The 17266-nt window shown below is 45.3% G+C and overlaps 1 protein-coding gene across 3 annotated transcripts in view; it reads right to left on the bottom strand.

The window, feature by feature from the left end:
- Positions 1-17266, bottom strand: part of LLGL2 (LLGL scribble cell polarity complex component 2) — a 624825-nt gene that overhangs the window by 487112 nt on the left and 120447 nt on the right. For all 3 annotated transcript variants that reach the window (XM_069200160.1, XM_069200158.1, XM_069200159.1), the window contains exons 4-6: positions 8129-8210; positions 6886-7001; positions 5420-5578 (exon numbers count right to left, since the gene is read on the bottom strand). In XM_069200160.1, coding sequence (XP_069056261.1) covers positions 5420-5578; positions 6886-7001; positions 8129-8210 — 357 coding nt within the window. The remainder of the gene's footprint in view (positions 1-5419; positions 5579-6885; positions 7002-8128; positions 8211-17266) is intronic.

Here is a 17266-nt window from a genome sequence, read left to right as displayed (position 1 = left end):
GGGTGGCACTGGGGCGGCCAGGTGCGGAGGCATAGTTCAGCATTGGGTACCCCATTAAAGTCAATGGGGATCATTCCGGTTAGAAAGGCACTGCAGGTCATTAGGGGTCCATTCGGGATGAACCAACCAGTGGGTTAAAATCTTGAGATGCTCAGGGACAGTACTCTTTCAGTCCTTTTCTCCTGGGGCCAGAACGACCAGTGCAGGGGTGTCTTATGGTGTTGGGTCTCTGTCACCAGAGCAATCGCAGTAAAGGGGGTCTGCAGAAAGAGGCTGCAGGTGTGGACTCAGGGCTGGGAGAGGTGAGCACACATTTGGTTCTCTTCTCCTCGGTCCTGGGTGGACAGGTGAAAGGATGTCCTGGGGACTGGCACAGGGGTGTCCTGAGGCATAAGATCTTCGTCTCTTGGTCACTCCCTGTAGAGGGGGCCATGCACAAAAAGACTGCAGGAATCATCTGGAAGGTCACAGTGCGGCGACCCAAGGTGGGCTTCATTTTTAAAGGGTCTGGTGACCATGCTAGCACAACTGGCTTACTTCGACTCAGACTAGAGGGGCACAGGTGCAGTGGTGCTGTCTGGTGTCACATTTTGGTGGTCCGGAGCCCTCTTCAGTGTTTCTTGGGTGCCTGAAAAGATGCAGGGAAGCAGCTCCGTAACCCAAACGGGAGTTCCTTTTGCTGGGGTGAAGGCTGGCAGCCTTCTTGGGCTTTTGGAAGTTTCAGCAGCTAGAGGATGAGGCGTCTTTCTCGCAACTGTCAAAGTCAGCAGGCAGGATTGGAGTCAGTCACCGGTCTTCAGTTCTTGCCTTTTGCATCTCTGGAGTGTCCTTCTTCTTCTTCAGGTCAGCAGGATCTGATTTCCTGGTGCCAGGATCTCTCCTGGATACTGAATTTAGGGGCATTTAGTGGAGTGTAGGGTAGTAGCCAATGGGCTATTTAACCCTGGAGTCACTACACCCCCATATAATCATGTCCTGTGGGAAACGAGCATAACCCTGTCCCAGAGTTCCTAAATCTGCCATCACCAAGATGGCAGGTTTCTAAATGTTGTGTCCACATTAGGTAGCTCACCTTAGAGGGGTGGACACACCTATTTGACTATTAGTTTTTCCAACTGTCCAGATAACAAATGGGACCTGGGGCAGGGGGGGGTTGGGATCTCCATTCTGAGGGAAGCTAGATCTGCATACCAAGGGCGGCAGGCGTCTTTGAAGCCCCCTGCATTGGAATGCAGATTTGCAAATCATCCTGTCGGGAGGGGTATGCTGACACCCCTGCGAAATCAGGCGTTGTTCCTATCTGCCTGAGAGCTAAGACTCTCACTCTCAGAAATCTGCTGTTGGTGCCAGGCCAGTTAAAACTAGGCAGCAAGCACACTGATAAATGGTAGGTGTTTCATGGGGCACCTCTAAGGTGCCCTCTGGGTGCATGTATTAATAAATCAATCACTGGCATCAGTGAGGGTTTAATAATAAGAGATGTTTCATACCAAACATCCCTATTTTCACTCAAAGCCATCATGTAGCTGGGGAACTCGTATTGATCAGTGTCCAACCCATGTACTTAAAATGGCTTCCCTGTTCACTCACTAGGTCTAAGAATCGACAAAGAAATAGCAGGGGCATAGCTCCTCTTGCACATAGGTTTCACATATATATATAATGCACCCATCGTAGGGCTGTAAGGCCTGCTGTAGGGGTGACTTGCATATACTGCCATGCAGCGTTAGGGGACATGACACACAGGCTGTGCCATGTTGTGTTTTCACTTTTAGCTGCACCAAGACACGCAGCCTGCACCAGCAGTCTGACTGTGCTAGGTGAGAGGTCCCGGAGGGTGACAAAATACAATGCTGTAGCCCATGGAGACCCTCTTTGGTACCCACACCGTAGGTACCAGGGTACCATTTACTAGGGGCTTACAGACGTGCCAAAGATGTTGCCAATTGGGGAACAATTGCACAGTTTTAGGGAAAGAGATCTGGCACTAGGGACCTGCACAGCAGGAACCCAGTGCACTTTCAGTCGAAATTAAATCAATTACCAGGCAAAAGTTAGAGGTGACCATGCTAAAAGGGGCACTTTCCTACATAATGGGAATCAATCACGTTCTATAGTGGACTACAATTATCTTTAGAGAAGGCCAATTATTTAGAAAAGGTCAAATTACTTACACCTACATATTCCTATCTTAGAAAATCATGGATTACTTGAGTCTCTACATCTGTGGTGCTGATGAAGGAACTTAGGCGAGAGGTGCTACAGCGATGTAAAAAATCATCCAAGCTAGTGTATGTGCAACATCTTTAAAGTTATAAGCTGCTATGCAAGAATATGAAAAATATTCAAGGATGAGCAGAGAAAACAGTATCCATCTGTATGTGCTTTCTATGATCTTTAACATTAATATTAAGACAAACATGCATGTAACACCAGGGGTGTGGAATTTATTAAAAAATCTACTTTTCCAGGGGACAGGTTGCTTCTCAAATCTACTTGTCCTGTAAAATGATCTACTTGTCCCTTTGGTGCCATGTAGTGTGGCGCCAAATTATGGCAGCAATCTCATTATGTAAGAGCTCTGATAATAACCTCTCTGATTATGCCAGGGCTACTACCATAGTAGGGCTTGAATACTTGCAGTTTCAATCCCTACTGTAGCAATTTCCTTATTTTGCCACCTTTCTGCAGATTTGCATACTGGGGCTGGAGGAAGCAGTAAGCAATAGTTCCAGGGCTGGAATGCCTTTGAGTCTGCAAGCCTACTAACCTGCATGTTTTAAAGATTTTCACCAGCTTCTCTCTAATATTTTCCCATAATAAGAAAGGTTGGACATTTACTCCTGACAATGGCAGAATTAGAACTTCTTCCAGGGTTGGGAAGAAAGTGGCTGGAGGGAAAATGAACTTGCAAATGCTCAACAGATTTTCACATGAGCAAATCTACACATGCGTATTACCCATGCTAAAATACAGTTCACAAATATTTTATAGGAATACGACATATACCATGGGTGCACTTTTGTGACTTTCTTTAAGAATCTGGGGCCACATGTAGGTAGGTTCAGATTTGCGACCCGCAAATTGTGAGTCAGAGCGAGTCGCAATTTGCGAGTCGCAAATCCGAATGTAGGATGGTGTCCCTGACACCATCCTACATTCGCAAGGGCTTCGCAAATGCCCACCTCATGAATAATCATGAGGTGGGTCGCAATTTGCGACCCCCTTGCGAACGGCGGCCCTCACAGGGATGGTGGCCTGCTGGAGACATCAGACAACCATGTCTGTGACTGCTTTTCAATAAAGCAGTTTTTTTTTTGTTTGTAATGCAGCCCGTTTTCCTTAAAGGAAAACTAGATGCATTACAAAAACGAAAAATGAAACGTTTTCGTTTCATTTTTTCAGAGCAGGCAGTGGTCCATAGGACCACTGCCTGCTCTGAAAAAATGTTTACAGTGACATTCACAATGGGGAAGGGGTCCCATGGGAACCCCTTCCCTTTTGCGAAAGTGTTAGCACCCATTTGAAATGGGTGCAAACTGCGATTGGTTTGTGCCCGCGTTCGCAGAACAATCCTACATTGCACTGCAAGTCGCAATTAGGAAGGGAACACCCCTTCCTAATTGCGAGTCGCAAACCCGTTTTGCGATTCGGTAACCAGGTTACCGAATCGCAAAACTGGGTTTGTGCATCACAATGTGCTTTTTGCACGTCGCACACAGCGAAAGTCGCTGTTTGCGACATGCAAAAAGCTACCTACATGTGGGTCTTGGTCCCTAATTAGGCCTGGTGTTAACAAAGACATTTTGTTTTGTATTAAACTTCTATTTCTCTCTCTTTTGGCTGGCTTTACTGTGAGTGATTGCATTCTGCTCTTCCACAAGGAGCATATTGGCACACAAAGTAGTTTTGTTCAGTGTCAGGAACTACAGTGGCAATCAGTGACGTAACAAAACTGGAGGGTGCCCCTTTGCAAAGAACATGGAGGAGCCCCCTATCCAGACTCACTCAGGGCAGGTGCTGTGCTGAAGGGGCCCCCTGGAGGGCGGCTGCGGGGCCTTTGTTATGCCACTGGTGGCAACGTGTGCTTTTAGAGTTCAAAAACGTTTTGGTTTTTTTTTGCCAGTGTTTGTTACAATGTTGAAGGCCTGGTAGCTCCCACAACAATAAAGTGTTACAAAAGCCATGTCAAAACAAGACACGCATTGATGAAACTAAAAGACTTATAAAAATATGTCAGATCAGTTGGCTTTGTCAGTGTTTGTTTATTTTCATGCTTCCCATAATCGTGTTGAAAATTGTTACACTGATTTTCCATTAGAAATATTTTTGGGAAATACTAGCATGCATCAAAAAATTTTACTAAATGACACTTCATTTGCATCTAATCAGAGAGCATTCTGGGAGCATTATACTTAGCCTCATAGCCTAAACTTTTCAAACATGTGTATACACGTTTTTTTTTTTTGTACTGGAACCAACGTCAGTAGTGAAGTGTGACCTTAAAACATTTATTTACAGCACTCACCCTAATAATGATAATAATGAAGGCTTTCAAATAATGAACCATAAATACAAGTTCGAACAGCATTATCTTTTGGAAACACATTACCTCAACTGCAGAGAGTTCCACTCTGTAAACGGGCAACCAAAGGGTTTGTGCTGCAGAGGGTTGGGCCTACTTGTCCCAAGGACAAAGTAAACATAAAAACTTGTTGCCCTTGACCCCAAACAAGATGTCCCGGGCGTCAGACAACATCAATTCTCATCTCTTGTGACTAACCTGAACATCTTTGATCATGTAACCCTCTCATGAAAGGGGGAGACGTTGGAGAGAACATGATGGGACAGAGTAGTGAATGGACTCTTCACAATTACTAATCATTGCTCATTCACACATAAGCTGCCTGAGAGTATGGAGTACCAGAATTCATATTACCCAAGGCATTGATATGGTTATTTAGGACATTGCCAAGTGTTACTCTTTGTAGGTATACTTCTGTCAGTAGCAGGGGTGCTTGGTATGGCGCATGGCAGATTTCTCCATCTCATATCTTGAAGGATTATGTCCATTGATCAGTGCACAAAAATCAGGTAACATCATCATTCAATACAATAAAAGTGCATCTAGTACTAATTGCTGAAAATCAGAGCTTTAGCAAAGCTCCCATCGCTCCTCTGTCATCTTTAGACACTGTTTTCCATTAAACACCTATGCAGGACTGGAGTGTAAACTTATTTTGAGTGCTTTTCCTTAACTTTTTTTGAACTACTGATTCCTATTCTTTTCCACAGTTTGCTTTAAGAACTGTGAACTACAAGTAGCATCTACCAAGGAGGAGTTAGGTAATTAAAAGAACAGCTTAATTCTAGAATACCACCAGAATAAAATGTTGCATGCTTTCTTGGGACCTCTTACCGCTGCTGTAATTTCTCTGGTGTGATTGTCCTTTCATCAAGCACACAGAAGGAAGGATGCGCCACCTGGTAAACACTGCCACTCTCAGTGCCCAGGCACAATAGCTCCCTGGAAGAATGTGCCAGAACAGCTGTGATCTGAGTAGCGCTCGGAGGAGTCCTGCAGAGATCAAAATAGCAAACTCATGAGCAACAGACTTACTCTTTGGAAATTCTGTGCATGTAAAGAAAGGGTCCAAAAAGATAGGCCGCTGGTTCAAATAAATGTTTTCCACAAATAATCCCCCGCCTTGCAATGTACGAAGACCCCATATATTACCCCTTACCAGAATCATGTATACTACAACAATTAACACAGAGCACCTTGTAAAAACAGTGGAGGCCCTGCCAAAAGGATATGGAACTACTGTAAAGGGGCGGAGAATGGTGACTCTAGAAAAGCTGTGGATATTAGTGGACCCTTGGCAATCACTTCTATGACAGTTGGAGTGCTCTCTTTTTGTCACAGGGAGCCATTTTAAAGACCGTGAAGTGATGGAGACAATAATATTCTACTTCATGTAACGGGTAATATCTTGAGCCACCACTGTGCCATGAGTGTGAAGAGACCTATACTGCTCTGTATAATATGTAACCTGTGTCGTTCCATTGGTATACATGTTCGGCTTTGTATAAGCAATGGCACGGATATATGTATATTTTCTGCACAAAGTACAGATTAACTTGTCTTTGCACAATCATATGTAGTCAGCCCTTTTAAGAGGGACAGAGGAATTGTAGGCATGTAAACACTGTAAAGGATAAAGGATGTGTGTTCTGTCCATTAACAGGCCACTCCTGAATGGAGGCATACCATTCACTAGATCACCTATATTTCTAAGTATTCTCATTTGTGGCACCTCCATTTTGACCTGCAGATACTAGCAAGTGCATATACACTAGAGCTGACCAAGCTGAAAAGTGCATGCCCTTTAGTATGCAAGTGTTTGTAAGGGAGGTTATGAACCAAATATGCATTAGTGGGGTAAATAGCTATATTGGGTAGTAAGGGTGAGAGATGGCCGCACTCAAAAGGATTCGTACATAAATGTTGTATAGTCTGATGAGCAGGAAATGGTGCACGTGATCATATGCCCTACTACCCTTAGGCAACAATAATGTGTAATAAAAATACACACATAGTATTATGCAAACAAAGATCACAGCACACAGTATGCAATGTAAGACAGATGAGAGTCAAATCAACATAGTCATTGAGGGATAGAAATGAATGAAACAATCGAGCACATCGGTGTTCATATCTTGTCTCCAAAGAAGAGTTCATTTATTCTGAACGAGCTGGTGTTCCATAGAACAGGGAACATTTTTTCCAAAGCAAAAAACATGCATTAGTGGGGATGCTCCTACTTCTTGAAGAATACAGCAATAAACGGAGAATGCATATAAAAGAAAGAGGCATTTTGTTACCCTGGGGGAGCTCGAAGAGTGAAGCGCTGCTCCTCGTGCAGCTCTGACACACCACTTTGCTGTTTCAGTGTCCACAGGTGAAGGCTATTATCATCCAGAAGCGTCACAAGCTGGCACTAACAAAGAAAGAAAATTAAATGAATGATCATTCAAAAACTCAATGGCACCAAGTAGGAAACCTCAGCTCTAGGTTTCCCTAGGCATAATTAAACTGGCAAGCATAGAAGATACACTATTGGATTCAGGATCTGACTAGCAAACTCTGAACACAATCCAGACTGAAAGGAATATAAGTGCAAAGATCAGGCCAAAAGTGAATCCTCAGCAAGGCAGTTGCACCAATGTTTTAAAAAAAGCCTGTTTACCAAGATGGTCGAGGGAGGCAAAGCAGCAAATGCTGGTGCATGGGAGAAATGAAAGACTACACAAACATTCAAGGGCATCATAAGGCTCCTTCATACTAGACAGACCATAAGTGTGACCATGCACAGAGGCAAAAACTCAACAACTCTGACCACTTGCATCAAGTTTGACCGTGTATAATGAGGAGGGTTCCTGGCAATGATGTTCTGTTTAGACTAACATGAGCACATAGCTAGGGAGTCCTCAATACTATCCATTCACAGTCGTGCATCAAGTAAGCCAGTGCCAAGTGAAGAGGGTTTCCACAGGAGTATCGATGTACAGCTGAGACCACCTGAATAGGCGGTGTTGCGTAAAGCAACCACCCCAAACTCCACTACCTTATCACCAAGAAAGCTTTATAACCTTTAGAGGAAGAATACAGGAAGGTAATTTGTTAGAATGGTAACTGGAAATTTGATCTTATAGACATGGGGTTGCTTAATAAAAAGCTAAGAGAGCAAGGATGATAGGTGGACACATTAAGTGAGAAGGGTATTGGTATTGTATGAGGTAATGGGTGGGATTGCAAAGGTAAGTGCTGACAGTAGGTTGGGCACGTGCTGAGGCTGGTAGGTGGGGGCACAATAATTGGACAGGGTAGATGAGATCAAAATACTTGCGGTTAGATGGGGCATGATAGGTAAGGTCAAGGAGATGATAGATGAGAAAGAATGTGGAGGCTCTAGACCTCGGTGGGGTAGATGAGCAATTGATGGATTTAAGGCTCTAGGTAGGGAAGGGAAATCACAACAGAGGAGCTAGGCGGGAATTAGCTGTGCCAAATTCACCCATGAAACTTGCTACCCAGCATGGTCTATACCTGAAGCCCCATTTTTACCTGATCCGGGATGAAGCAGATCTGCATCACAGCATTATTTTCCTCATGCAGGCCCATGAATTCCACCCCAGGAGTGCCATATCTGATATTGTGAGCTCAGGAAAGTATAGCAGAGACTGTGAGTAAAGAGTGCAAATACCAGCATGTTGCAGACTCCTCCTACTGGGATAATGGGTACAGAAAGCATACATATCACACACGTCCACGCATACACACAAGTACACAAGACAACACATACTAAAGAGAGAGGCACAGCATACATTAGGACAGCAGGTACGGTGCATCTTTATACAGCAGGTCCACAGAATGATGGAACAGTGGACACAGCACATACCAGGATAGCAGGCATAATTCAGAATGATGAATGTAGATTTAGTATGCACATCAACAGAAAGCAAACACAGATGGGGTGGGTATGCTATGCACATGCCTGGCCAGTACTTTACACATTTTAGGCCAGGAGCCAGGACCCAAAATTTAGGCCATTGGTACCACTTGGGGGGATGGATTCTAACATGATTATTTTGCAAGGTAAGGATACCTAGAGATGGAAAATGTGTGATAGCAAGTCATCACTCTTTGTCTTTTATCTGATATTACTGGATTAGCAACCATAGCCGACAAAATAATGGTTTTCATATTTTTTATAAATAGCATATAAATTCATCATAATATTTAGACAAATAAATCTAATTCCACCAGATTGGTTACATTCAATATAATTAAAAAATAATTGTGATAATAACAAAATAGTTCTTAAAGTAATAACCATAAAACTTCATTACATTCCTCACATACTGATATAGATTATATGCATAATTTTCACAGTTTCAATGTTCACCTATTTCATGCGCCTTCATTATGTCAGATACTATGGGCCTCATTACGAGTGAGGCGGTCTGAAACTCAATTTGTGACTTATCTAGGACTGCATGAGCAAGATCTGATCTGTTGTTACAAACCATTTCCCTTATCTTACCCAAAAAGGTGCTTCAGTGTTCAGTCGTCATAAAATATCTTTCCACAACCGCCTTGAGGTTGAACCTTGTTGTACCACCCAGAATCTGTGTGTCTTTGTTGACTATTACCTCTATCGCTTGGGCAAACAGAATTCATCCAAACAGATTAACATCAGACAGTTGAACAGAAAAGCATCCGTTGATGAAGTTGTTGTGTATCTCTGGATATTTCACTGCAAGTTTTGTCATTTCAGCATAGTATATAGGAAGGTATCCAGCGTAGTTTATACTGTCATACATAAACCACCACGTGATCATAGAGATCTGGCGGTAAGATTTAAACGTCAATGTCCTTCTCGAGCAGCACGCAGCAGAGCCATCAAGACACTTTCAACAATGTCCATGTATGACATCCAAAATGCAGAGAGATCTCCATTGTCATGACAAAGATGTTCCAGGAATACATCCCAAAGATGTTTTACTTCAGCAAAGGCAGCATTCTGCAAGAGGTCGTCTAATCCCTCTGGCATAGGTCTTTGCAAAGTCATTAACATCCTCAGTGAAGGAGTAGCCTACTTGAATGTTCTCTTCGTAATTCTTCTCCACTCAGGGGATAAATTCCAAACAAGCCATTCTCAACATAGCTTCAAACATGCCCTTGTGTACTCGAACTGCACAATTGTATATATGACCTTTTAGTACTGAGGATATTGATTCATCTGCTATCAGGTCTGCTTCAATGCAAAGGGTGCGAAGGCCAGCATCTTGAAAGCATTTTATAAGAATGGGCATAACATTGGGAATGGTGTGAAAGGTGCCCATTCGAAGAATTATTCTGTTGTACGTTACTTTAGGATTCCACACGATCTCAGTTGCTTTTGCATAGAGAGATTGATCCATGACCACTACAATTTTCGCCATATGCAGTGATTCTCTTATCAGCTATGTTTCAAAATTTCAGAAACAGCTGTCAGCTCAGTTGCAGAGGTATTAATGGTGAGCAAGTAGCCAATGGAATCCAGTGGTACACTAACTAGGCCTCTAGTACTGATGTTAAATCCTGTTCAACTTGTTATTATCTATGCGAGGTTCACTGCTTGTCTTGTAACAACCCAGATTATGTTCTTATTTTGTGCAAGCTTCAATTGGGCAACACATTCCGGCAAGACTTCGGTACTTGTCATCAATGGCTGAGGCCCAACTCATTCACCAGAAACATACATTAACAATTCTTCAGTATTTGTGATGGTCAATGTTCTTTGCTTTTATTTCTCAGTGCTGCTTGTGAGAGAAGCTTTTAAAGGTTGTGGTCATAACAACTTGGGCTGCACAGCTATACCGCTGACTCGATGAGTTGTACTCTTGTCAGTAAGAGCATCATCCAGCCTATCATTGTTATCCCATATGACGTTTAATGAAGACATGAGGCTGAATGTCGGCTGGAAGAACAATTTGCTCATTTGAGGTAGCAGCAAGTTTCTGAAGACACAAGGGGGTATCGTTTTCATCCAGTTGCGAGTACAAAATCCCATTACCAAGTCTGTTTAGACTGCAAATAATTTCAACATTGCCCGTCAGCGTTTTTAAGTTGCATGGGGGCAACTGCAGCTTGGGGGGTTTCTGCTGGCCATTTGTGACTACATATATAATTTTCTGACTGAATGATTGCATAAGTAAGGTGACCCTTTTGGGCAGCTTTGTATTTTCTGGATCTCTAGTCTGAAGTCCTAATAGTAACCGTTTAAGGTAATCAAGCACTGTAAATTATTCTTGATCAATGTCTGATGGATGATATGGCCATGGTGACATTAGCCATTTCACATGCACTCTATTTTAGCCTAGTCCTGTAGCTTGTGCCCTTTCACTACGAGGCATTTTTATTTTTCTATTATTTTAGCAATAGCTTTTTTATAGCGGAGATGTTTTTATTATTTTATCAGCTTGCCCTTTTGCAAAGACTTCTGCTATTCTTTTCTCTAACCAGCATTTTCATTTGGTGCTCTAGCCAAGGTTTATTGTGATAAGTTATGAATTATTGCCAGTACGAAGAGTTCATCAAGTCCCCAACTCTTATACACAGAAATGTATGCATTATCACGTCAGGGCAGTTATCTCAGAACACTAGATGTTTTATTAAAAAACTCCTCACTGCCCCCTACAAGATAGAGGGGAATTCCAACCAGTTGCCAAAGTTCACTCCACGTCGCCTTTGCAAATTTCTGCTGAGACCTGGCACAGTCTCTCCTTGTGGGAGAATTGGTGGTAGACCAACAGACCTCTTCTTTACCTAAAATTGCATGTAGGGGGCTCTCTAAGGGGACCTGTTGGGCAGATTAGAGCTTATACTGCCATTCTCTTGTACAGAATATTAGAAGTGCAGGTAGGGATTTTAGAACCATTGTTGTGACAGTATGGTAGGACTTTTCCTATGTTTCACTCTCCTTGGCATTGCCTTGCTTTTATTATGTTTTATCATCCTCATAATCGCAATACATGTCTTTTTACATAGAATGCAGTTGATTCAATAAACCCTATTGAACCTTGTTGTGCTTCTGTTTTGTCTTTGTATGTGTGAGACATATGTGACTGAGAGAAAGGGGTAAAATCTGTTACACCATGATTTCCCTGAAAAATCCAGATGACATGCTAAGGACTGCATGAATCACCTTTTACTCTTGGGTACTGGTGAGATGCTGCTAGTTGGCTGGAAGGTTTAATCTGACAGTTTGTCACACAGCGCAAGATCAGACTAAGTCCCCCGTATCCGGTGGTGCTGCTGCCCAAATCTAGCGGCCGCGATGGATGCCTGAAATGTAGGCTCCGTCCCGGGCCCACCAATAAATCCTAGTCGTCGCCCCTGGAAGCACTTTCCGAGGGCAGGCGCGGACTGCCTGAGCCCTAGGAGTGCTGGCTGGCGGTGTGGCGGAGAGGACTTGCGGCGAGGCGAGCGAGTCCCGGCTGCTCATGGGACGTGTGCGGCCTCTCTGGTAGCGGGATCCCGGACCTCGCGCCACGAGGCAGGCCGAGGGGCGGAGCCAGATGGTCGCAGCGCCCGGGCCGGTCGGGACCAGCGGACTGCAGCGGGGCGCGATGAGTGGACGGTGAGGGTTAGAGGGGTGGGTCGGCACAAGTCGAATGCCCCCCCCCCTCTATCTTTTCCCTCCCTCCTCATCCCCCTCATCGTCAATCGCCGCACGATGCTCCTGAAGGAGCCGGCCCATGAGAGCGGACCCACGGAGGCCCGTGCAAAATCAAACAAGAAGAAGAGAAACCTTGCCGCCTAGGGGATTGGGAAAGCAGCACCCATTGAAGACGCTGGGCAGTTGAATTTGGCGTCTCCTGGCATCTAGAACAAGCACACGTGGACCTTGATTGGGGGCGAGGTGTGGTGAAGGGGGGGTTCACCGGTGGAGAGGCTGATTAAATGGAGTGGGCCGCCTCCCTCCCCCATCTGCCCCCCCCTCCTTTTTTCTTTTTCTGAAGGGGCGAAACAGTGTCTGGCGTAATCCCATGGTGGCCCCACCAAGACGGGGGCAAAAACAAAAAACTAAAAAAAAAAAAAAAAAAAAGAGTCTGCGGAATGGAGGACTTTTTTCTTCCATACCCCTCATCCCTTGTTTGAAGAGGGGAGATTGCCGGAAACGCAAGTACTGAACCAGGGGCCCAGAGTTGAAGCGACGGGCTGCAGGATATAAACGGTGGGCCTTTATAGGTGCAGAACAGCGGGATTTGGTTTTTGTACTGGGACACTGCCCCCCTCAACGCCACGAACTAAATACACAAGTGAACAGACCAATGGTGATGTTGGCTTTCGAACTGGCCGCGGCTACTGCCTAGTGAGAACAGGGAGGGGAATGCACAGTTAAACAGGGGACCTGTTGAGGTAGGAAGCCCCTACAAATTGCAGAGGGCCCGCACAGGGAGTGCCTCCACGTCGGCCTGAAGGAACAGGCCTCCTAAGGAAATTAAGGTACACTACTCATATTGAAACGATAACCTAAATCAAGGCGGAGTGACACTGGAAGGTGGACATGGCAGGCAAATCCAAGACAGCCAAAGCTCAAGAGCGGTCAACGTCCGGGATAGTATCAGGTGAACAGCAAACAATGCCTAGTCTATTATTCCTGGAAAACACACTGCAAACCCATTCGTCTCAATTCGAGAAAATCCTACAAGCGATAATGGACACCAAATCCTCACTAGAAAATAGAATTGACACTGTGTCCCAAGACCTCAATCTGCTAAGGGTGGATCATCGCAATCTAACGGAAAGAGTTGGAACAGTGGAGGATACGCTAAGCGGGCTCAACCCATTAGTACTAGAGAACCAGAAACTAATAAGACGCTTGGATTCCGAGATTAAGGTCCTATGGCGACGGGCTGAGGAGGTGGAAGGCTGGTTCCCGGCGCAATAATGTCCGCTTTTTGGGGTTTCCCGAAAGATCGGAAGAACAAAACTCAGAATTATTTTTGGAACAATGGCTGATCAAAGACGTAATGCATGGTGCCCCATCAAAGTTTTTTTCTGTGGAAAGATCACACAGAGTCCCGGGGAGACAACCGGCTCCAGGGATGCAGCCTAGACCACTGATAGCAAGATTTGTAAATTATAGGGACAGAGACGCAATACTGCAACACTTCTACATCAAAGGTCCTATTCAATATGAGGGCTCATCTATTACTGCCTACCTGGACTTCACCCAAGATGTTCAGAGACAACGCAATTCCTATATGAAAATCAAACAACGACTTCGGGAGCATAGCATTAAGTATGCCCTGTTATTCCCTGCCAAATTGCGAGTGATCTCAGATGATAGAACACACATCTTCACCACTCCTGATGCGTAGACATGGCTGCATGCCAAAGGGCTGGCACAACCCCGGGAAGGCACAGGGGATAGTAGTGAGTGGATCACTTCACCAGCACGGAGGAGACCCAGGAAACGTTCTAAGTTACAACCCTCGGACCAACAAGCAGCGGCAGAGAGAGCAAAGGTACTGAAGGAGACGAACCTGCGCACACAAAACCCCTTCGGCGCACTGCGGACTAATGTAAATGAGCATACAGATTCGGACTCAGCCAGTTCCGATTCGACGATACTGGAGGCGCTAAGAGGTCCGAAGTTAACACCCAGATCAGCAGATGCATTGTGATGATAAGAGGAAGGAGTGGTAAAATGTTATTATCCTGCAACGGTCTCTGTGGCAAAACTATGGAACACTGGCACAGAGGGACCAGGCAGACCAAGTAGGACAAGGCCTAGTATTAGCTGGACAGCTCGCTCACTCTATACATTAGTAAGTTATAACCTTGAACTCATGGAGTGGGTGAAGCCAGGGCCCCGGGGGCGCCGACATACATAAATCTTTTTTGTTATAAGGGTCACCTCCTAATGTTATTATGCCTCCCCAGAAGGTATCCATATGGATACAGCTTTTCTTTATTAGAAGTGTGTCGTGTATTTTGCCTATAAAGATGGTGGCTAGAACTAAGCAAGTTCAGCATGGTTGTTGGGGATTAGCTGGGGTGGGTGGGAGTGTAGTTATCTATGTTTATTAGGTCTTTTCAAACAACAAGATATTCTGGCCCAGCTGTTAGTTCACACTGCAAGCAAGAAACTGAAAGAAATAGCTTGGGGCGGAGTGGTAGACCAGACCAGGGCACAAACACAAATACTCTACAACATATGGTGCAGATCTCAAAATACGTTATGTATGAATGCAATATAATTACGTGGAACGTACGGGGAATGGCGTCGCAGGGCAAAAGACACCGTATTCATGCCTGCCCTAAGCGTTAGGGGATACATATTGCCATACTACAAGAAACACACTTACTGGAGGCTGATCTGAAGGTGTTAAGTGGGCACTGGGGAGGACAGATCATGGGCACATCATACTCGGCCTATGCCAGGGGGGTATTGGTGTGGATAGCTCAGGGGGTACTGTATGTCCAGCACACACAGAATAGATCAAGGGGGCAGATATGTGGTAATAGAGGGGCAGCTAGATGGTAGACAACTTACGATAATAGGGATTTATGCCCCTAACAGTGCACTGCCTGAATTTTTGCGTACACTTACACCAGCCTTGTTAGTCAATCCCGAAGCATCAGCCGTGTGGGGAGGTGATTTTAATAGTACACCTGACATGGTGCTTGATCGATCAATCCTAACCCCGAGAGGGCTACCACACGGGAGTACTACTGGTCCATTATTGACATGGGCGGGAGACATGAGACTACACGATCTCTGGCGTATAAGTCACCCAATGCAACGAGAATACTCTTTCTATTCAGCACCCCACAAGGTACACACCAGGATAGACATTATGTGGGGATCCCCTGACATGTGTTGCCTGGCTAAGGACGCTGAATACCTGGCCAAAACACTATCTGATCACTCTCCGCTTAGGTCTAACGCTGCGATGGGGAAGGAGACGCTCCGCGATCCCCACCTGGCGCCTGCAGGGGGGAGGCCCTACTAGATCAGGCTTTTGGAGAGGAATTAAACACAACAATAAGACACTACTGGGAAATAAACAAGGGCTCCACAGATACAAGAGCGATGGAATGGGACGCACATAAAGTCTTGTCCGGGGACATTGTCTATCTGCCAGCTGCGGGGTGAGACGCTCGCTTCATGATGAGGTTGCCAAATTGGAAAAAGATGAGAAAGCTGGAAATTGCAGTGGTATGGAACGGGGCACCATACGAAGAACTAGGGAACATACGTACAAAATATAACGAGGCAGACTTAAGGCTTCGCCATCATGACTACAATTATTACTTAACGCGCCTACAAACAGAAGGAGACAGATCCGGGAGATTGCTGGCATGGCTACTTCATGAGGATCGCCAGCAAGCCCCTATAGGGACTATACCACTGACTGATGGAACTACGGCCACCAGTCAGGAAGCAATTAATAAAGCGTTTGGGGATTACTATACATGCTTATATAAGGGACAGGCAACGTGCACTACCCAACAATTGGAGACTGTTCTTGGAGGGCAGGCTTTAGCACAATTGTCACAAGCAGGTAGAGATACACTAGAGGCTCCTTTAACAATGTAAGAGCTGGAGGTGGCCATGGCACAGATTTCCAGGAATAAAGCGCTGGGAACAGATGGCTTGCCAATAGAATATTACACCACTTACTCAAAACACTTGAAATCACACTTGCTGGCGGTGTTTGAGGAGGCGTGGACCCGCAAATTACTCCCGCCCACACAACGGGAAGCATTGATGGTGGTTCTGCCCAAACAGGGTTGTGACCCTACAGATGTTAAGTCATACAGACCACTCTCGCTCCTAAACCTAGACTGCAAAATATTGGGCAAAATCCTGGCCAATAGGTTGGCTCCCATAATACACACCTTGGTACACGAAGACCAGAATGGCTTCATCCTAAAACGCAATACATTTCTGAATATTCGCAGGCTGCTGAGTATAATGGGGGGCACTCCGTCGGAGGCACACCATAATGTGGCAATATCATTGGACATCGAAAAAGCATTTGACACGCCGGGGTGGGACTACCTGTTTGTAACTATGCAGAGTATGGGGTTTGGCCCTAGTTACATACGCTGGGTGTAGACATTGTATGCCGAACTCAGGGCCAGAGTGAAGACAGGAGGCATTGTATCCAACAGCATCCCAATTGGAAGGGGTACCAGACAGGGGTGCCCATTATCTCCCTTATTGTTCGCCATCGCGATGGAACCATTGGCATCTACGCTACGGGCAGAGGGGGAGCAGTGGGGAGTGCTCAGAGAGGGAACCCGCCATATCCTCTCGCTATAACCGGACAATGCCCTGATATATATGAGCAGGGGGAGTGAAACCATGCCTTTGGTGATATCCCTATTGGAGGAGTATGGAAGGATATCGGGACTGATGGTGAACTGAGATAAGTCGTGTGTGTTCCCATTGACTGAATGGGCTACGGAGTATAGGGAGAATGTACCAGCGGGCGTTTGAAATGGTGCTTCGACATCTTCAAATACCTAGGAGTTCATATTTACTACAAGCCTGGTGACCTGAGGGACGGTAACTTGGGGCGCATGCTGAACTCTATGAAGGGGTCCTTGCGCTTCTGGTGCTCACTGCCACCGTCACCATTAGGTAGAGTGGCAATAGCAAACATGCTACTGCTTCCCAGACTTCTTTACTTTTTTGCG

This window comes from Pleurodeles waltl, chromosome 7, assembly GCF_031143425.1.
Source record: "Pleurodeles waltl isolate 20211129_DDA chromosome 7, aPleWal1.hap1.20221129, whole genome shotgun sequence".
NCBI classification, from domain to species: Eukaryota; Metazoa; Chordata; class Amphibia; order Caudata; family Salamandridae; genus Pleurodeles; species Pleurodeles waltl.
The sequence above is the reverse complement of the archived record's forward strand: the minus strand, read 5'-3'. Positions and strand labels throughout refer to the sequence as shown.